Consider the following 19,831-nt stretch of genomic DNA (forward strand, 5'->3'; position numbering starts at 1 on the left):
TCATTGGCACCGATCCTCGAAGGACCTGAAGAGCCCAAGGATCTGCAAGCGGTGCGACTCACAGGCCTGATGATTCTTCAGTAGTCCAACGGTACGAATTCTTGTACCGCGTCACAACTAGAAACTTGAATCTGATTGGGAGTCAGCACCAAAGGCTACAATGAGAATGATAGATCTACCTATATCATGGCCTGTAGCACGCCACGTTGCGTTGGAAGGCAGATGATTAGGCTCTGTGTTTCTGTAAGCCTCATTCGCGATTATCAGGGTTTTGGCGGTTTGTCCATGACGTATCGTGTGGAAAGGCCTCGATGCCCAAGTCTCGTCAATCTGCAGAGAAAGCGGATGATGATGAAAGAAAGAAAGAGGGGAGAAGTTGATTGTTGAAGAATCGGGGACCTTGAGGGCAAGTTGCAAGGTATCGATTACATGCATCGAGATACAACAGCTGCTAACTTGAACGAGTTCTTGGCTGCGCTGCAACAGGCCGTGAATACAGCGCCGCTGGTAGGCGATTACGTATCCGGCATATACCCAGCTACAGGTGAGATAAGCAAAGGTCAGCACCCAAACAATTCCACCAGCCTCTCTTTCTGGACAGCTCACCACTGATCACGCTCAAACTACCACAGACTCGCTCGTGAGTTGAATGCAGCGCCGCCTCGTCGCATCATGAAGCCCATCATCGCCATTCCGGCAACTGCGGCCCTTGTGCTGAGGGCCTGGAAGAAGAAGTCTCTCACCCCGGCAGGCATCGTTGCTGCTACCGCCACGGCGATTGCGCATGCCTACCACCCGTGGAATCTGCCCTTTGTTCTGCTTGTTGTCTTCTTCCTGGCGGGCACGCGAGTCACGCATGTGAGTTTACCGAGTGCGACCGCCGTTGCTGGAGTTGGAGGTGCTGACGATGGAGCAGGTCAAGGAAAACGTCAAGGCCCAGCTCACAGTGAGTGCAAAGGGAACCTCGGGCGGCGAGGGCCCTCGGACACACGTTCAAGGTGCGATGAGTGCTTAGGCGTCCTCTTCCCCTCCATTGGTCTGGAGTCTGGATCGACTCAAACTGACTCTGCGCTCCAGTGTTCGCCAATTCGCTCGTGGCATCTGTCCTGTCTGTCCTCCACGCAAATCAGCTCTACGCCCGGGCAGCTGCCCTCAAGGCCCCAGGCGCTGCCGAGCCCAGCGGATCTCTCTGTTTCTCTTGGCCGGGCGACCTCTTTGTTGTCGGCATTATCGCCAACTACGCTGCGGTTGCCGCCGACACGTTCAGCTCGGAGCTGGGCATCCTGTCCAAGAGCGAACCCCGCCTGATCACGTCGCTGACGCTCCGAAAGGTGCCCCGCGGCACAAATGGCGGGGTGACGCTGCTGGGCCTGGGAGCTGGGCTTTTGGGATCGCTCACCATCGTCACGGCTTCCATGCTTTTCTTGCCCATGTGTGACGAGACCACTGCTGCGAAGCGTGCGGGCGGTGTTCCTTGGTCAGCAGACAACAGGCGACTGTTTATGGGGTTTCTGGTCATCTGGGGCGCTCTGGGCAGCGTCTTGGACAGCTTCCTCGGCGCCATTTTCCAGCGGTCTGTCAAGGACGTGCGGACGGGCAAGATCGTCGAAGGCGATGGCGGCTCCCGAGTGCTGGTGTCTAGCGAAGCCGGAGGCTCGAAGAAGCGGGCCGACGTCAAGGCTTCCTTGCACCAAGGGGAGGCCGCTAATGAAGCAGTCGATGAGTCTGCCGAGGCAACTGACAAGTTCGACCCCAAGAACAAGCACCGGAAGCCTAGCTTCGGGGACGAGCAGCCTTCCCGCGTTGTTGAGAATGGCTGGGACTTGCTTGACAACAACGACGTCAACTTTCTGATGGCCGTGACCATGAGTGTTGGCGGAATGGCGGTGGCCAGCTGGTACTGGGGGGTTCCCTGGCAGAGCCTCTTCACTCCATGAGCTGAGCCAGAATGGCGTCCACAGGCTGCCAATTGATGCTTGCAATCTTCTGCTTGTCTGCTACAGCCCAGCCGTTGGTGTAATGAATGACTCGATGGGTAGTCGGTGGCTTATTGAAGATGAGCCAGGGGACAGCTGTTGTCGCTTTTTGCCTGGACAAACACGTATAATCTACGTTCTAAGTTTGGGTAAAAGCCTTGATCAAGTTACTGAAGGAAAATGATAGCTAATGGGTAAGACGCATTACAATTACATGGAAGTAGGTGAAGAGCCCTGATACGGGGAAGCCGAAGAACGTCTGGGAACGCACCTCTGAGCAGGTTTGCATTGTCCTCCGCCATTGGATCCATATTGCCGATAAAGAGAAGTGCCACATGATTCTGCAGCAAGAATGAAGGGTTATATAGCAAGAATGAAGAAAGCTTCCTCGCGAGGCAGCTGAACGAAAGGGTCAACGAACATAGTTGAAGAAGGCCCAGAAGGCAATTCCAGTGCACTGGCGCTTGTCCCAAAGTGGAAATGAAGCTGGGAGACGAGGGCATATGATTGGCTCGGGAGGATATCGTCGGCTGTCGCAGATGAACGAGCCTGCAGAATCGATCGGTGAAGAAAGTCACACGTGGTCTAGATGAGGAGCATCTACAGACCGGTATGTGGGTTGAAGTAATTTTGTTCGATTGTAGCTTGGTGGATCGTGACGTTATATTCTGCGGCGGTTTACAGGTGAAGCTGATGCCTTGTAATGAGATCTCCAGATGGGAGAGCTTAGATATCATCGTCTTCGAGTCATGAAGTATGGTGGCAACTTGATGGAACGGGGGCATCCCTTGAGAAGGTGTCCAGGGTGTACTGTATGAGGCTTAGCATGCAGTATCTGGACAAGAGACAGAAATGAGTGCGTCAGCCGACGCAATACAACATATCAAGTGTCTACTCACATGTAGTTCGTCTTACCCCTAGAGAGGAGTATCAACCATGTACGCCAACGACGTTTGGGAAGCCATGTCAAGTACTCCTGAGACACTTGACCATATCTGAATCAAGCTCAGGATTCTGCCGTCAGAAATGTAGGCTCCAAACGACTTCATATCAGTCAGCCACCCAACGCGCGAAATCCATTCCTGCAGACATCACGAGATCAAACACTCAAAGGGTGCTCATCTTCTGCGTCAGCCACGAGAACGAGCCCTCAAGCCCACTACTGACTCAATGATCCCGAATGCCCTTGCATTGGACCATGTCATTTGGCCTCGCCAGCAGCGGCTCGGTTCGTATCATACACCCCTTGGCTACTTATGCCGGAGCGCTTTTATACCGGAAATGAGCTGTACAAGACAGCATGAAACATACACATCATCACACCACCTCATCAACTCAATTCCATGCAATCATCAGATTTACTTGAGAAATGACATGTAGCATCTCGACCCAAATATTCGGGGCTGACCCAGAGCTGTGGTTCAGCCTCCAGGATTTGCCGGATAGCTCCCCCGGGAACACACCTCGGCTGTTCATACATGACAAGCACGATATATATCTTTCCCACACCAGCCCTCCGTTCTTTTCCATTTCTCCAAATATAAAGCCACTCACGACACCGGCAATTCCGTCATCCTGGTTGCTTCGACGTCCTGTCGAGCAGCCCTCCATGAACATCTGCCAGCTGGCCAGCCGCTCGCCCGCCCTTGCACTCACCCACCGACCTGCATGCTGAACCAAACGGCCCCCCTTATTTCATCTGATCTTCCGTTTGCTTGTCCCCATTGAATGGGGTTGACGGAAGGAAAATTTTTCGTTTGATAACCTTTGGTCCTTTCTCTTCCCTTCTTTTCAACACACACAAGTCGCCTTCTTCCGTCTCAACAATCCTGCCCCTCGGCTCAAGGACAGTCATCTCGACGTCCCTCATTTTGGCCTTTTTTGAACATTGAAAAGAAACAAACAATCACCAGATTCATAAAAACCCAAAAGGAAGAAGTTGATTGGCAAGATTCATCAGGATGACACTGCTAAACCCCGAGAAGTCGAGCCTCGCTGCTCAGGAGCCTCTCCCCCTGGAAGCTCGCACCATCGGCATCCCGCCCGTCACTTCTGCAATTGAGGAAGGCCTCGACTCGCCAGTGACTTCTTGTGCTAGGAGTGAAGAGACCATCGTTGCTCAGGAGGATGGAATTCCCGCTGGTGGTGGTGTTCCGGATGGTGGACTTCGTGCTTGGCTGGTTGTTCTCGGCGGCTTCTTGGATTTTGCGATTGCTTTCGGTGAGGCTGGGCTCCCCCCTTGATATACGCCAATGACTCAAATCAAAACTGACACATCTTTGTTGCACAGGACTCGTCAACTCTTTTGGTACGTTCCAAGCTCGTTATGAAAGCGAATGGCCTTGGCTCTCCACCTCGACCATCACCTGGATCGGCAGCATTCAAGTAGGTCAAACCCCCCTTCTCCCCCAAAGCTCAAGCACGATTCCACCCAAGAACTCAATGGCTAACACTTCCAGCTCTTCATCCTCTTCCTCGGAGGCGCCGTCGTCGGACCCATATTCGACAGATGCGGCTCCCGCGCGCTCATGTTCTCCGGCACAGCCGTCTGTCTGCTCTCCTTCATCTGCTCCAGCTTCGCTACTCAGTACTACCAGTATCTCCTGGCTCAAGGAATCCTCCTCGGAATCGGAAGCGCGCTGCTGTAAATCAACCCAAACCCTCCTCCACATACCACAACAACCCGTCATCGTGAGACTAACACCTCGATTTCACAGCTTCTACCCAGCTACCGGCGCCATCTCGGAGTGGTTCAACCACAAACGAGGCCTCGCCCTAGGCATCGCCCTCTCAGGCTCCTCCGTCGGCGGCATCTTCTGGCCCATCATCATCAACAAGCTCTTCGCCTCCGTCCCCGCCCCCTGGGTCCACCGCATCATCGCCCTCATCTCCGTCCCCATCCTGCTCGTCTCGTGCTTCCTCGTCCGCGAGCGCAAAGTCGCACCCCCCACCGTCATCATCATCACCGACACCGAGGCCAACCTGAACGGCAGCGCAGCAGACAAGGACAAGGACGGAACCAAGGTAGAGACCAAAGAGAATGGCATCCTCAAGGCCGTCTGCGAGCGCCGCTTCGGGGCGCTCTGCCTCTCGCTCTTCTTCATCTACGGCGGCATGCTCATCCCCTTCTACTACATCCCGCTCTTTGCCATCGAGCACGGCCTCGGCGCGACCATGGCCAACAACCTGCTGGCAATTGGATACGCCGGCTCCGTCGTCGGCCGCGTCGGCAGCGGCTGGATCGCCGACCGTTTCGGCCGGTAAGTTCCCCCCTTTTCCTCTATTCTCTCTCTCTCTCTCTCTCGCTCTCTCTTTCCAACTGACAAAATGGACATCGCAGCTTCAACATCCTATTCATAATGGGCGTCCTCACCGCCGCAATTACCTTCTCCTGGGCAAGCATGACCTCCCCCGCCGGCATGACCGCCTCGGCCCTCCTCTTCGGCCTCTTCTCCGGCGGCCTCGTGCCCCTCGGCTCCGCCTGCGTCGCCCAGACCACGCCCGACATGGGCCGCATCGGCCTGCGCATCGGCCTCATGATGGCCTTTGCCTCGTTCGCCGCCCTCGCTGGGGGCCCAGCCAGCGGCGCCATCAAGGACGCCACCACCGCCTGGCTCTCCGTCTTCTCCTTCTCCGCCGCCATCACGCTGGCCGGCGCGGGGATGCTGCTGGCCGTGCGGTTTTGGTGGAGGCCTTTTGGGGAGGAGGCCGTTTTCTGAAATGCCTAATGATGATCCCCCTGGTCCTTGCTCCCTCTTTGGTTCTTTCCAGCTTGGTGGGAGAGGAACAAGTTGTTGTGGTTGTTAGGTTCTGGGCTCTGGCGAGAATCTAGCTCTTGACTGGCGGCATGTTTCTGGCGTTGGACGATTTATGAAGCAAGAAAGTGAGACGATCGAGAGATGAGATATCATGGAGGCGTTTGGGCTACACATATTTGGCATTGTCCTTTTACGCTGTATGCTGGAGGGAACGGTTTGAGGGGTAAACAAAATGTTTGTAATGAGATAAAGACGATAATGAAGTTCTAAAGTATAAATCATCAAGACGTCACATAAGAAGAGAAAGGGCAGCAAGCTCAAGTCATTCACTCAGATACTGTCCTTCCACTGCGTCGGCATCACAACCCTCATCGTGGCCAGGTAATTCTTCACAAAAAGTGCTTGCAACATGGTGTCTATTAAGGTACAATCTGAAACTACCAAATATAGTCCCTACTAATACCGTATAAGAGTACAAACAAGAAACAAGGCGCTGGTCTGTGTCATCTCGCACGCGCAATCATCACAGACAGGACAGAGGAATAGAGAGCGTTGTTCGCCTGATATTCAAGGACATCTCCCCTCCCAGTTCTAATTCTTAAGCGCTTCGTACCCCGTATTCAGAAAGCAAAAGACAGGCAAACAATTTTTACAGGAGAGAGAGAAAAGACGTCAGCTCACTTCTTCCGGCCTTTGGGTGGTTTCTGAAGTGGTGAGTAGTCCTGGACAAACTCTGCATCATCCAAGCATTCCGTAACAACCGGGTTGATGAAGACGTGGTGCTGAAGCCCGCCTTTGAAGATGATTCTCATAAAGTTGACTCTGAAGTAGAGAGACCAGTTGTCGACCTTGGCAACTTGGTTGCCCAGCCTCAGCTTGCACCGGTAACCATACTCTGCCCGTCCCTCATCGGTAAGCAGCGAGGCCGGCACATGCTCGCCCCTTTCAGGAATGTACTGAGCGGTAGAGTAAAAGGGGCCGACGCCCCTCTCGAGGGAGGTCACTACGCTGACCAGGCTCTCTCGCAGATTCCGGCGGTGCTTTCTGGAGACGGACTTGGCGCTCAGCTTGGCCAGTTCCCTCATGCGATCGGCAAGCCTCTGCGGATCGTACTGGAGCTGGAATGGCTCGCCCGTCTCTTCCAGATGGTGCCGCGACGCCTCAAAGATGAGGGCGATGCATCCGCCAGCGTTGGATTGGATCTCGACGTCGTCACTATCAAGCTGATCCACAAACGCATCCATGGCCGCGTCGGCATAGTCGGAGAAGTCACCAACATGACTGGCAACAAAGCACCATCCTTGCAGAGCGGCTGCGACAATGACGACATTGTCGTGTGCGTCAACGAGCTCTCCGTCGGTGCGCACAATTTCGACGAAATATTCCATCACCTCCAGGGCAGCCTGTTCCAGGCCACCGGCGTAGAGCACCGTCACACAAAGTGCGTATATCGCGTAGACGCGGCAATCGTCGTCATCATCGTCCATAATGATCTGCTTGAGGATCCTTTGGGCGCCGTCGTAAATCTCGAGGTTGTCGACCGTTCCAACCGTGAGGACAAAGGCCTGCAGACTAAGCAGTCGCTCCTTGGCCGTGGCGGCACGATTGGCGTCGTTGAGGAAAAGCTCTGCGAGCTCGCTCGCGGCATCATCCAGCCAAAGATGGGTCTCGGCAGTGTATTGATGCCGGACCTTGTTGATGTAGAGACTGAGAAAATGTTCGCGCATCTCGCCGTTGTTGCGTTTTCGGTCTTTGATACTCGTTATAAAGGCGCTGACGTCGAAGACATGAGTCTCGGGCTCGTCGGTCGCTTCTTCGCCAGACCCGCCAGAGTAGACGCTGGATGCCATGTCGTCCAATTCGAAGTCGGCATCTTCGTCACTAACATCGGATGTAACGCGGCTCTGTGCAGCGGAATGGGTCGGAGATGTCAATAGCGAAGGCAGCGGAGAGTGTCGCGGCGTGCTAGCGCCCGACGCACGACCCGACTTGATCGCCTTCTTGGAGACTGTCTTCCCGACGTTGCCCTTGAGGGCCTTGACTCGAGCGTGGTTCATCATTTTGAATTGCGCACTTGTTGGACAAGAACTTGCGTGAGTAGATTTGATAAGGTGAAGGAAGAAGAGAGAGATATTCGATTACTGCGAGGTCGCCTATGTGCTTCTGATGGCCAGGCAGCCTCCAAGCTAGAATGTCGACACCAAATGTCGCCGGTGCCCGAAGTCTGATGTAGGAAAATGTCTGGGAATCAAACGTGCCGCTCGTCCCAGTCCTGCAGCCCTTGGTGGCCGGTCTCAGTTCTCCCTTCGATCGCTGAAAGCACAGACTGCGTCACGTCGGTTTGCGCTTTGGTCTGGATGGGCCAAGATTGTGGGCGAGAGCGTCAAATGATGAATTGATGGGGTTGTGGAAGAGTAGACCGTCCATCAGAATCGAGCGTCGAGAGTTGGGAAGCAGATATCGGAGAGCTGCGGCGCTGAAAAGGCGAGATTCAGAAAGCGCAGGGACGACAGCGTGAGATGAAGGTGAGCGAGACAAGAAGCACGGCTGACGCAGGTTTGAAAGGGAGGAAGAAAGAAGAAGAAAGGCAGAAGGATGAGACAAAGGTGAGGCCAGAGAAATATAGAAACAAGGCGAGTGGTCCGGTGGCGTTCGCTTTGTGGGCATGACCGGCTCACAAGCTTTGTCTTCCCATGTCGACGCTACCTGAAAAGTGGTTCTCCGCTAGGCTGACCGGGGCAAGCACTGAGTAGCCGGTACTTGCTTAGGGCAAGGACCACGATCGCCGCGGGACATGTGAGAAGCTGCAAGTTCGAGCTGCAGTGTCGGGCCTTGTACTGGTACTTTTGCCTCGTGCAACGTGAAGTGCTGTTACCTTAACTTCTGCTTTCATTTTGCCTGATATCAGGGCATCAAAGCTACAGACTCTGCAGCTGTTTGGTGCATCACGAACAGCAACGTGAGCCATGTTTGCTTTGACGCTGCCATGCTGTTCGGTTTTTGCTTCGGCCCTACTGAGTCTTTCCAGGAGATGGCCGGCTACCTTATTGGCCAGTATTCCCAATCGCCTCCAAAAGCGCTGCTGGTGGTGATGACGCTGGCATTACTGTTGATAGAGACGCAGAACCTTGAAGTTGTCCGCAAGTAGCGGTACCTCCGCTGGCCTCGGGGCTCCATCGCCCCAGCCAAGCTCGGGCGACTCCGCAAAGCGACGGGCCATCATCCCTGCTGGTCATGCGTCATTGCTGTAGCCACTTTAACGCGCAACCGTCAAGATAAAGCCGGTTTGTCTGTGAGTCTGGGCTGATGTCGATTTATTCATTCAAGAACAATTCCAGTTCTGTTTGCTTCTGTTTCGGTGACACAGCAAAAGGGCGACGCCGACTCATGCCCGATCGCTTCGCTTTGCTGCTCTCCCCTCGCGCCACATCTTCACGCACCCCGAGCTGCAACTGCGATTCGCTTCCCGGCCGACTTGTTGCCTACTAGTATGAAAAAGCTCCTATGCCATGCGACGGAGCTGCTGCATACAGCACAGCTGGCGCACTCGGCCAATCAGGCAGAAGTTTTGGCTTGATTCGTCTGGCGGGACCGCTCTTTGGGAGTTTGGGCATCGGGTCAGCAGGCCGTCATATTCCGAGCGTGTGAGCTGGAGCTAGCCCAAGGGCGCTCAAGAGGAGGAACTTTTCCGGACAGACTCCATGGACCCTTGTTGAGGATTTTCGAGACTAACACCAGCTGGCCGAAGCTTAAAGAGAGCGCATTTGGCTTAAGGTATGTTGAGCAAACTCGATACGAAGGTTTCGCAGCCTCCTGGCCTCTAACTCAACCTAATCTTTGCCGGGGCAACCGTGATAAACAGCTGACCGGGCATGGCGAGATGCTCCGCTCTCGTTGCAGACCATCCATCAGCAGCTCTGCAGACATTGAATGCATCTGACTCGGCACAAAGACGTCGGCCTTCTCCTTTGGCCATCGTAAGCCCAGGCTGCTACTCATATCTCTCTTCCCATTAGCAGTACAACTCACCATGCTCCCTGTGGATCCGGCCGTATTACTTGTACTCCTTTAACACGAACAGCCCGCGATCAAACACAATTGTGAAGCGGAATGCCTGGCTGGCGCGCTAAGGCAAAGCAAACGCAGCTGCAGCAGCTGACCTGCACCCGTCACGGCCCGTTAATTGGTACAGCAAGGTCTCGGTGGCTGCCCGTACCTGTACCTGCTTGAGAGGATGCGGCTACACGGCCAGCGCCATCGGCAACTGTGCGAGGCTTGTACTGCTACTGCGGCTCGTCCGATTTCGAGGTCGGCAAGGCACTGCAGCGAGTTCCTTGACGGCGGCCACGCAAAAAGCTGCAGAGACCCGCAGCCTCGCTGACGGCGGCGCTGCAGTTCGTAGACTCGAACAGTGAGGCACTCGAATGCTCCTCTCCAACAAACATCTTCCTGTTCACAACTTCAACATCCTGGCGCATCAGGCTCTGGCGAAGATTATGGATGCCCGTCCAATCTCCCAAGTGCCCTGAATGCTCCATCTGTCAGTGACATGCTTGTACCGGTACCCCAGTCTCCGCACTCGGCTGCTCAATAGCGCCCCACCCAAGCTACGATAAGCCCTCCCATCGCGGGGCTTACCTTATCGCTGCCTCCACTGCGTCTGCCTGGGGCTGCCTGCAAGGTCTCGATACTGACGTCTGCTGTCGACTGTCAGACGCCTCGAGGTTCTCGGCAGGTACCGTTACCTTCATTGCGCTCTCCATCCAAGTCCTCTTCTTCTCTGCATGCAGCGCCTCTGCTGTTCAGTCTGCAATCCTCCATCCCAAGTACCTTGCACGTCCACCGGCCCGTCACCCATTTTATACGTCAACCCTGCCTCATATTGCTTACAGGGTCTGTCTGAAGTCTCAGACGGCGCCCAGCGGACAAACAACCCTTTGACCTCCCCTTGGGCACGGCGCCAAACCGACAACCGGACAGTGAGGATACCCAAGCCTGGCGCCCCCGTCCTGTACCGCCTGGATACTGCTCAGTACCTGTACCTTGCCTGGCCTCTACGTTCACTTCCAGCGCCTCGGTCCCCTCTGAAGCACTGTATTTTAGAGTCCAGGCCGCTGTTGGACAGCGCCCGAGTGCTTTAACCTCTGAGACCAAGGTGACTCGAGCCCCACCCATTCCTTGACTTCCGAACCTCGACCTCCTCTCCCCTCTTAACAAACAACTTTCCGCTCTCCTTACCTGCTCTTTAACCTGCTTCATCTCTTTCGCACCAGTGCCTTCTTCTTCTTCTTCTACTTGTCTCGACCGGCTCGTTTGCTGCTCGAGTCCTCTGCCGCCTCTACGTTTGGCCGCCCGCGAGAAGAAGCAGCCCGGACAGCCTCCCTTCCCTCGCCAGGCTGTCGACAGCTGAGATTCACCCCGACTTGGCTCTCGAACTGCAGCCTAGCCGGAGTTGCGCCTCGATTCCGACCGATTTTACACTTCCAGACGACGTTCGAGGCACATCGAGCGATAAAGATAATCTCCATCATGGCCTCTCCCAGCGAAGGTGACATTCCCCTCGTCAAGCTGCGTCGCAACAGTCGAGATCCTCCAAAGCTAACTTGTGGTGCAGCCGTGGTCAATCTGACGGCCATAGATCCGCCTGAGTGGTTTGCCTTTCCAGTTCGCCGCCTCCTGCTTGACTCTTCAAAGTCAGTGGCCTCCATCGGCCGCATGAGCAGCAGAAATGGCGACTATACCGCCAAGGAAAGCAACGGTTGGATGGAATCCGCCGTCATGTCCAGAAACCATGCCACTCTCCTTTTCGATCCCCAAGCTCAGGTACGTAGTGCCCACGAGCAAAGACGCACGCCTTCATCCCCCACACGGCCGCCACTGCCTGGGCCCAAACTAACTCGATTGCAGAGGGTCTTCATCAGAGACGTCGGGTCTCTCCACGGAACATTTTACAATGACACTCGACTCCAGAAGCATCAAGTGCAGGCCTTGAAGGACGGTGATGTCCTCCAGTTTGGCATTGCCATTGCTAGAGGAACAGACACATGTCCTCCTTGCAAGATGCGAGTCGGCCTCGAGTATAAGCCCCAAAGGTACACTTCTCATCATCTCATTCGATCTGAAGCAGTTCCATCTAACGTGCCAACAGCTCCGTGCAAGGCCCAACTGTCTTCAGAGTGCCCGATGATAGCGACGAAGAGAGCGAAGAAGAGTATATCGAGGATGAGAATATCCGATGGAGCACCAAGATCCTCCGGGACAACGGTATCCGTCCAGCCAAAAACTGCATTTCTCGAAGACCCGTCATCACCATTGACGAATCTGACCACGAGATGGACTCACCAGCGCCTGAGACCGAAGAGCAAACAGCCTCCGCCAGGTCCATCCAGGACCATATGACCGACAACACTGGCTCTGACCAGTCTCCCTCGCGCATTCATACTCCCCCGGAGACGATTGATATTCCGGACGATGTCTCAGACGAGGATCCCATGTTTTACGAAGACGAGTACGACGGCGACGAGGTGACTGATTATGATGATGGTGAGTATTCTCTTGCGCTTCAGGAGACTTGAGAGAGCATTTCATCAGATTCAGCCTACTAACCATCATGTCCATCTAGATCGCTCCTCACTGGAAGACCCCTCTCCTCACGACACTTTGGGCGGAAGCTTCCTGGACAAGACCCAGGACGTCTCTCGTCCCGATGCTACTGAGATCCACGAGGCTGAGGTATATGATCGGTTCGAGGATGACTGCCTTCCTCCGATCTTGAACATGACGCGCGCGAATGCTGCCCCTGCTCCAAACCAACCTCGACCCAGTGTCCATCTACCCTCTCTTTTTGACTGCTTTCGATCGCAGGAGATCCCAACAACTGAAAGCAATGCTCCAAGCGACCCAGTCGCTGAGACGGAGAGCGCAAACGAGTCTGCGGCGCCCCTTGAGCGGGACTGGCCAAATTGGCCTAAAGATGTTGCGGAAAGCCGAGCGACAGAATCAAGTCGCCTGCTAGACTCGGGAGCCAAGTTCCTTGAGACTCCGTTGAAGGAGCAAGCTCTTACAGAGCCTGCAGTCGAACATCCTCTTGAGTTGGATGAGACTTCCGCCTATCAATTCCAGGTGACCAAGACCTACTATCAACAACAACCACCTCATCAGCAGCAGCATGATGAGTCTAGCAGCGCAGGTCCGAGTGACCAGCATGCAGAGCCGCAGGAGCGAGCATCTCCAAACAAGCGCAAAGCTGAGGAAATTTCTGAAGTAACAGTCGAGGAAATTGCATTTTCTCGACTTCATCCGACTCAGGCCTCAGCTTCGCCCTCTCTGAGACCCAGAGCCCTTGATGTTGCAATGGACGTTTCTCCAGCCGCCGGCCATTCTGCGGTTGAGGGACCGCAGGCAAAGCGACTGCGCAAAGCTGCCGAGATATTCGGATATGCCGCACTTGGAGGAGTCGCAGTCATGTCTGCTTTGATTGCCACTGCTCCGACGCTGTAGACGCTTGTCGGCCACTGACTTTCGAAGAATCGGTGTCTGCCTTTGACTTGCCTTCTCTTTTGTTCTTTTATACGGTCTTTCGTCTCGTCGACCCCCTGTTTGCTTTTGACGAAGTCGGAATGTCTTGACCCGCACCCGAGTTTCCATCTGTTGGCGTTGCGGTGTACGAGTTCACTATCCGCTAACCACTTGTGAGGCTGCTTGCCATGGATTCATCTGACTATCAGCTTCCTTTAGTCGATTGGACATGGATTGGACTCCGCCTGATGGTAGCTTCTTTACCCACCTATAACCTTCATGTGTTTTTCGTTTGTTATTTATGAACGCCTGTAGTTACGATCTTTTCTTACCCGGTATCTTTGTTAGGGGAACATTGACTCGTCTTTGATGTAACGGGGACTTTTAGGAAGAATGAACTTTTATACCCAGAAGGGATAGTCAATAAATTGAATCCATTTCTTCTTTTCTCTTCTTTACACTCTATGACTCTTGTATCGTGGAAAGGCTAGATTGGTGTGCCTCCGCTAGGTATTTAGATGACGCCCCCGTGAAGTGATACTTGCCTCAACTGCCTCATTCCCATCGTACTTTTTATATCTTGGCAATAAGGCATCCGTTTATTGCCTGGATATTCCCTGACCAGCCAGATTGTGTTACTGAGCGCACTACAAGACAAAAGAAAGAAATGCCATTTGAATGAATCTCCGAAAACGCACGCTTCACAGGGGAGAGAAAGGACTCCCGAGTCGCCCAATCACAGCTTTCTCGTTACGGAATATTTTCGTCAGCGCGTAATACCGGTGATACGCCCCCTTCTTTTTGGCAAGGAGGGGGGAGGGAAGAGGGGGACAATGGGAGCTGACGCTGGAGCTGGAACAGGTTTTTTTTTTTTTTTTTTTTTTTATTATATTTTCGGTTCTTTCTTCCTTCGGACGTTACAGTTCTTTTCTCTCAACAACCCTGTTTTCTCTTATGTTCTCGGGAAGAGGGAAGGGGTTTCGTTCGTCGGTATGTTTTTTGGTGTTTGTAACTCTGGTGCTGCTGCTGCTGCTGCTGCTGCTGCTGCTGCCATCGTTACTGCTGAATGTGTTGTTCTTGTTGTTGTTGCCCAAAGGTGCCAAGAAAGACTTGGCTCGTTCGGTAACATCAACATGTGGATTGTTGTGCTCCGCTTACATTGAAGCAAAATATGCCATCTGCCGTTGAGGAGTTCTTGTCGGTTCCGAAAGGGCAAAGACCCTAGAGACATACTCGCCCATAACAATTTCGACAAGATGAAGAAGATGTCAATTTAGGTCGACGAAATGGGACATTGTAGGCGGCGCCGCAAAAGGAACGCCACAGGAAATCCATCCCCTTTCATTCCCCATGCTCAAGGAGCTGGGAGGAAAGAAAATAAAACGCCATGAGATCCTACGACCACAGAAAGAGAAGCACGACCTCTCTCCTCATTCCCCCAACTTCCTTCTTAACAATCAGGCCAGTGCCGAAGGCTCGGAAACCGAGTTCTGGCGCGAGAGATTTCGTCTGGGCAGGTAGACACACACGGTCGTGTACCTATACGCCATTCTCCGACCCAACGCTTACCCGCAGGGACCTTATTTCGGTGTCGAATATCGACGAGAGGAGCATCGAGTCACCGCCTTGCCTGGGAGGCAACAATCAATAGGGGGGGAAGCCTCTCGAGATAGCCTTCGCTTCGTGTTGCAGCAGAGAGCGAATCCAGTGGCCGCCTTTTCCCTAGCCGCTCTCCAATTACTCGGCGTCTCCTTGCTGCTACTACCTCATGGATTCTTCGGTTGGTTGGTGTTGTGCTCCTCCTTATTCCTCCTTCTTCTTCTTCTTCTCTTCTTCTCTCCCTAGCCTAGTCCCCTCAACGAAGCGAATAGCCGCATGTCGGAATGCGAATCCGAGAGAGAGGTGTCATTGCTCGCCGCCATGACGGGTGTGCGCACAAAATGAGGAAAAGCCGGTGAGGGCTTTTGGGAGGGGAGTGCAAGAAGCGAAGAGGCGAGAAGGCCAACCGACCGGTGTGCGAGAGAGGGAGCAGCAGCCCCCACGTGGCGGGCCGGTCAAAAAGGTTCGGGAGGGTTATCCGCATCGGTTGATGCCTGATGCAGCTTTCCATGGATCGATCATTGAGGGGTTCCCTTTGCTTGCTGAGAATATGCTATAGACGGTGGGTGCTCTGCAGAGCTCGCGGCCGAAAGTGATGAGGAATTCCGTACCAAAGGCGCTGACGGGCATACAGTGACCCAGACGGGCATCGTCCGTATAGCGGCAGAGGGTACACAGGGCGGATTTAGACTCGTGGCCCGTATTGTATGGTCCAAATCCGTATCGGAGGGAGCCAGGAAGGGTGCCGATATAGGCCTGGTGACTACGATGTTCAAGCTTTCTGGCCGCCTGAGCCGTCCAGGGTTGTGGCTCTCTCGCGGCGGGAGGCATTCGACCAGGGATAGCTGCATGTTGCTTGTGTTGCGGGACACCAGCCACTGCGTCGGATCCATCATCCTCGAGACAGGCAGGGGCGCGCCCCCAATGATCAGCCGTTCGCGCTGGGCCATGACAAGTGCAATAGCCGCGGCTCCCGTGTCCGAAACAATGGACGCCATGCCACTGCCAAGATGAGGGCAATCGTCATCTTGCAGACCGCACGTTTTGGGGCTGAAGCTCCTACAGTCCCGTCTCCTCCAAGGCCAGAATAGCGAGCAGCGTCGACGAGGCAAATCCTCGGAGACCTGACCGGTCCGGTTATTGGCAAATGAGAGGGCATCGAGATCAGCCATCACGGGTGGCTGCATGATCTCAGCCCCAGCGCACAGAATGGAACGGTCCGGGTTTAGGAGAGGACAGGAGTACGGGCCCATTGTCGCAGTTAAACACCCAAATCGGCTCATCCATGCCAGAGCGGCAGTTGTCAAACCCATCTCTCATTCGACAAAGGCCGTGGGCGGAAGAAAAGGCGAAGGCAACGTGATGAGGCGGTAAGACTTTGTTCAACATAACCGAGCACTCGTCCGCGACGGTGGCGCATAATAGGCCGTGCCTTTGGGGTTTTATGATGCTGGAGCAGAGAGCATTCCACGTAGAATCCATGTCCAGCCAGGCGGGTCGGTATCACGTTGCTTTTAGCCTAGTTGCTTCGACTATATGCCGGGGCAACCACACAGGCTGAGATAGAGGCCATCGTGAGGTTTGTTGCAGCCGATGCGTTGGCTAAACGATGGTCTGATGATGATCCAGGCGGTCAAAGGATTCACGGTCCTTTGGATAGCGTATAATAGAGGCAAGCAGGATGATGCTGTCCACGCTGCCGCGCCCCCTGTAACGTCGAGATGGGTATATAAGAAGAAGGCTCGCCGGTCATTCTTTCGAGTCGAATCATCCCTTCAAGCGTTCATATCAGTCATTCTCCAGGCATCAACCCGCTGCTTCTCTCCAATCCCCTTTTCGCTTCGCCTCAAAAATCAAGTTCGCTCCAGAAAAGCGAGCGTCAGATATACACCAATGGCTTCTGAATTTGCTGCTGGCATGAAGGCAGGCATGGTGCCAATCAGCTGCGACATGTGCAGCATGAGACAGTATGTTCTGCCATTGAGATCTGCTTCGAGAGTCCAGTTGCTAAAACCAAAGTTGAAGGCTGGACTGCGAGTACTGCAGAGGCTCGCTCGTCAGGATGGTCCCTCATGATTATCCATATCTCTCATCGTTGCCGGCTGCACCATTCGCCCACAAGGCCGGCACGTCATCACCAGGGAAAAGCAACCATCCAGACTCGGGGCACAGATCCTCGGGAGTCTATTCAAAACGCAGTTAGCCGGCACTTGGCTGCCTCCTTTCATGATCAGCTCGTTTGTGTAAATTTCTTTTGGTGTATATTCGGTTCCAAAAAAGACGAGATTCGGTCTCATGGTATGGTTACATGGGGAAAGAGATGAAAGGGATGGCGGCGTCCACACCTGCCCAAGGAGGCAGGGAGGCCTGGCTTGAATTCTGGGGGACATATAGGACCACCTGGCGACGAGTATGCCGGTAGCCAAGCAAGATGGCAAGGTGTCACGTATGTGTGACTTTTTCATTTATCCAGAGCGAGGTCATGTAACGAGGATGATCTGCTGTACACGAGTTAGACACGGTCAATATCATTCTTCTCTATTTCAATTGAAACAGTCTCAACGAGTGGATACTCGCACCAAAGTCCGGCAATTTCAACTTGCAAGTCATCTCCCAATCCGTAGCAGACGAGGGTATCCAGAGAGGGCGGTAGTATGAAGCAGTGGACGAGGAGCCATGTTTCCCCAGCCACAATCCGCTTGTATCGGAAGCTGTTGCCTTACAACTGTAGTTCATGCGTGCCTTGGTATCTTGTACCACGTCAAGGTCATGAGACGCTGAGCACATATCCAGAGGGAGTAGACGTAGCAACGTGAAGGAGAGCATCCGACGATTGAGCCCGGCAACCGCTCCTCGGGTAAAGCATAAAAGCCACTCGGCCAAGTGTGAGCTGTGCCATTCTGTGCTGTGATATCATCAATCTCTGCTGGTCACAGCCCGGGATGCTCGCTCCGGCAAACGGTGAGTCAAGGTAGGAAGCGAAAGCATCTAGAGGCGGCCCCATGATGGCATCGACGGCCAGGCGCATTTGCGGCTTATCACGTGCTTGCGAGCAAAACCAATCGTTGGAGAGTACAAATTCCTTTGTGCGAGCTGCAGGTCCAGAGTCCAGTTCAGGTGCTCGGATGGTGAAAGAATGGAAATGGTTGGTTGTGTATCCCGAGCAAGGTTCGCTGCTGGTCTCGTCACGAGGCGGGTCAAGGTAAGCAAGAAATGAAGGTTGAGCTACGGAGAGGAGACATGGAAGGTGAAGACGGTTGCCCACGGCTTTTCTTCGGAGCAAGAAAGACGACGGGAGGGTCAACCACCGCCAAAAGAATGCTGGAGAGCTCTGTAGAACTTACCTAAGCGCGGAATCACCCAGCGGAACTCGCAGCCTCGCCAACCATCCCAACCAAACAGACTCCCGCTTCGTCGCCGCAACAAGCAGCAAAGTCTGTGAGCCCGAAGCAGGTGACAAAAGCAGTCGCAATGTCCGTCATTCTGTGTACCGGTCAGTCTCGAGTCCATTCCCAGCTTCTGTCCCTCTCGTTTTGTGTTCCCCCCTCCCCAGCTGCTAACCACCAATGACGACACAGCCGGTTACGACCACACGATCAGGTTCGCAGACGTGCGCCATAGAAACCTCGCCTGAACGCGCAGTGCTGACTCCCTTTGACGCAGGTTCTGGGAGGCACTGTCGGGGATATGCTCGCGGACGATCCAGCACCCCGACTCTCAAGTGAACCGTCTCTGCATCTCCCCCGACAAGCGGTTCCTCGCCGCGGCCGGCCACCACACCGTCAAGCTCTACGACATCAAGTCGACGAATCCCAATCCTCTGCTCACCTTTGAGGGCCACACGGGGAACGTCACCGGAGTGGCATTCCACTGCGAGGGCAAGTGGATGGTGACGAGCTCCGAGGACGGCACAGTCAAGATTTGGGAGACGCGGACGGGGTCGATCCAGCGGAGCTACAATCACGGCTCCCCGGCCAACGACGTGGTCATTCACCCCAACCAGGGCGAAATCATCAGCTGCGACAGGGCGGGCAGCGTGAGGATCTGGGATCTGGCCGAGAACACGTGCGCGCACGAGCTCATCCCCGAGGAAGACGTGTGCGTATCAAGCGTGACGGTTGCCAGTGACGGAACGCTGCTGTGCGCCGCCAACACAGCGGTATGTCCGACAGAATTGTGCTTTGCCTTTGCTCTGGCCCTGGCTAACATCTCTCAGGGCAATGTGTTTGTGTGGCAACTCCGCCAAAACTATGATCAAACGGAGCTGCTCCCGGTCACGCAGTTTAGCGCCCACAAAGAGTACATTACCCGAATCCTCCTCTCTCCCGACGTCAAGAAACTGGCCACGTGCAGCGCCGACCACACGGCCAAGATCTGGGACATTAGGGACGTCAAGCCGGCGTCCAACCCCGACGAGAAGAGGCCACTTCCCCTCGAGGCCACGCTCCAGGGACACCAGCGGTGGGTCTGGGACTGCGCCTTCAGCGCAGACTCGGCGTACCTAGTGACGGCATGCTCAGATCACTATGCGCGGCTGTGGGAGCTACACAGTCAGCAGATCATACGCCAGTACAATGGCCACCACAGAGGAGCCGTATGCGTAGCGCTCAATGACTATTCAGAGACGCGTTAGAGACTCTTGAAGGAATGATTTTCTTGGCTGCGATTAATGCATGAGACGGCACGACGGGAAGAACTCTGATCCTGGAGAACCACGGTTTGGTTGGCGCGGCGTTGGGTAGTTGCTATTCTGGTAATTCTTTGCTCACTTGTTACTTTTCAGCCTTTCGGTGATACAAGGTATACTGCGTTTGGAACGTTTGGATTGGCCGGCTTTGAGGGTCATCGGATTTGCGCTTCGTCAGACCAAAGGCGCGAGGACATGCATGGCAGCAGCTGATGTAGGATTCAGGAAATGGACGCTCTCAGCTACATAGTACAGGCTTTGGACGGGTGTTTCTGTACTAAGTCTTTGCAATT

At 54.3% G+C, this 19,831-nt stretch overlaps 8 protein-coding genes across 8 annotated transcripts; 6 read left to right on the plus strand and 2 right to left on the minus strand.

Moving 5' to 3' along the window:
- Positions 1 to 672: 672 nt before the first annotated feature.
- CCMA1212_002199 (VTE6-like protein) lies at positions 673 to 1,937 on the plus strand (the record flags this gene model as incomplete). The annotated part of the gene is made up of 3 exons (XM_073699591.1): positions 673 to 858; positions 917 to 998; positions 1,078 to 1,937. The coding sequence occupies 3 exons, from the start codon at positions 673 to 675 to the stop codon at positions 1,935 to 1,937; spliced, it is 1,128 nt and encodes a 375-aa protein (XP_073562276.1).
- A 2,000-nt stretch (positions 1,938 to 3,937) lies between these two features.
- On the plus strand, positions 3,938 to 5,695 carry CCMA1212_002200 (putative transporter MCH4; the record flags this gene model as incomplete). Its single annotated transcript, XM_073699592.1, has 5 exons — positions 3,938 to 4,196; positions 4,267 to 4,361; positions 4,436 to 4,620; positions 4,694 to 5,236; positions 5,317 to 5,695. The coding sequence occupies 5 exons, from the start codon at positions 3,938 to 3,940 to the stop codon at positions 5,693 to 5,695; spliced, it is 1,461 nt and encodes a 486-aa protein (XP_073562329.1).
- A 716-nt stretch (positions 5,696 to 6,411) lies between these two features.
- CCMA1212_002201 (uncharacterized protein) lies at positions 6,412 to 7,794 on the minus strand (the record flags this gene model as incomplete). Its single annotated transcript, XM_073699593.1, has 1 exon — positions 6,412 to 7,794. The coding sequence occupies one exon, from the start codon at positions 7,792 to 7,794 to the stop codon at positions 6,412 to 6,414; it is 1,383 nt and encodes a 460-aa protein (XP_073562330.1).
- A 3,469-nt stretch (positions 7,795 to 11,263) lies between these two features.
- On the plus strand, positions 11,264 to 13,234 carry CCMA1212_002202 (uncharacterized protein; the record flags this gene model as incomplete). Its single annotated transcript, XM_073699594.1, has 4 exons — positions 11,264 to 11,557; positions 11,642 to 11,826; positions 11,883 to 12,277; positions 12,357 to 13,234. The coding sequence occupies 4 exons, from the start codon at positions 11,264 to 11,266 to the stop codon at positions 13,232 to 13,234; spliced, it is 1,752 nt and encodes a 583-aa protein (XP_073562331.1).
- Positions 13,235 to 14,244: 1,010 nt separating this feature from the next.
- On the plus strand, positions 14,245 to 14,773 carry CCMA1212_002203 (uncharacterized protein; the record flags this gene model as incomplete). The annotated part of the gene is made up of 2 exons (XM_073699595.1): positions 14,245 to 14,348; positions 14,530 to 14,773. The coding sequence occupies 2 exons, from the start codon at positions 14,245 to 14,247 to the stop codon at positions 14,771 to 14,773; spliced, it is 348 nt and encodes a 115-aa protein (XP_073562332.1).
- A 247-nt stretch (positions 14,774 to 15,020) lies between these two features.
- On the plus strand, positions 15,021 to 15,176 carry CCMA1212_002204 (uncharacterized protein; the record flags this gene model as incomplete). Its single annotated transcript, XM_073699596.1, has 1 exon — positions 15,021 to 15,176. The coding sequence occupies one exon, from the start codon at positions 15,021 to 15,023 to the stop codon at positions 15,174 to 15,176; it is 156 nt and encodes a 51-aa protein (XP_073562325.1).
- A 149-nt stretch (positions 15,177 to 15,325) lies between these two features.
- Positions 15,326 to 16,104, minus strand: CCMA1212_002205 (uncharacterized protein; the record flags this gene model as incomplete). The annotated part of the gene is made up of 2 exons (XM_073699597.1): positions 15,326 to 15,792; positions 15,915 to 16,104. 2 exons carry the CDS (start codon positions 16,102 to 16,104, stop codon positions 15,326 to 15,328), a joined length of 657 nt encoding a protein of 218 aa, XP_073562326.1.
- A 2,218-nt stretch (positions 16,105 to 18,322) lies between these two features.
- On the plus strand, positions 18,323 to 19,484 carry CCMA1212_002206 (Target of rapamycin complex subunit LST8; the record flags this gene model as incomplete). The annotated part of the gene is made up of 4 exons (XM_073699598.1): positions 18,323 to 18,344; positions 18,430 to 18,451; positions 18,515 to 19,010; positions 19,068 to 19,484. 4 exons carry the CDS (start codon positions 18,323 to 18,325, stop codon positions 19,482 to 19,484), a joined length of 957 nt encoding a protein of 318 aa, XP_073562327.1.
- Between the last annotated feature and the right edge of the window lie 347 nt (positions 19,485 to 19,831).

Source organism: Trichoderma ghanense (assembly GCF_004382785.1).
Source record: "Trichoderma ghanense strain CCMA-1212 chromosome Unknown scaffold_1, whole genome shotgun sequence".
In the NCBI taxonomy this organism is placed as follows: Eukaryota; Fungi; Ascomycota; class Sordariomycetes; order Hypocreales; family Hypocreaceae; genus Trichoderma; species Trichoderma ghanense.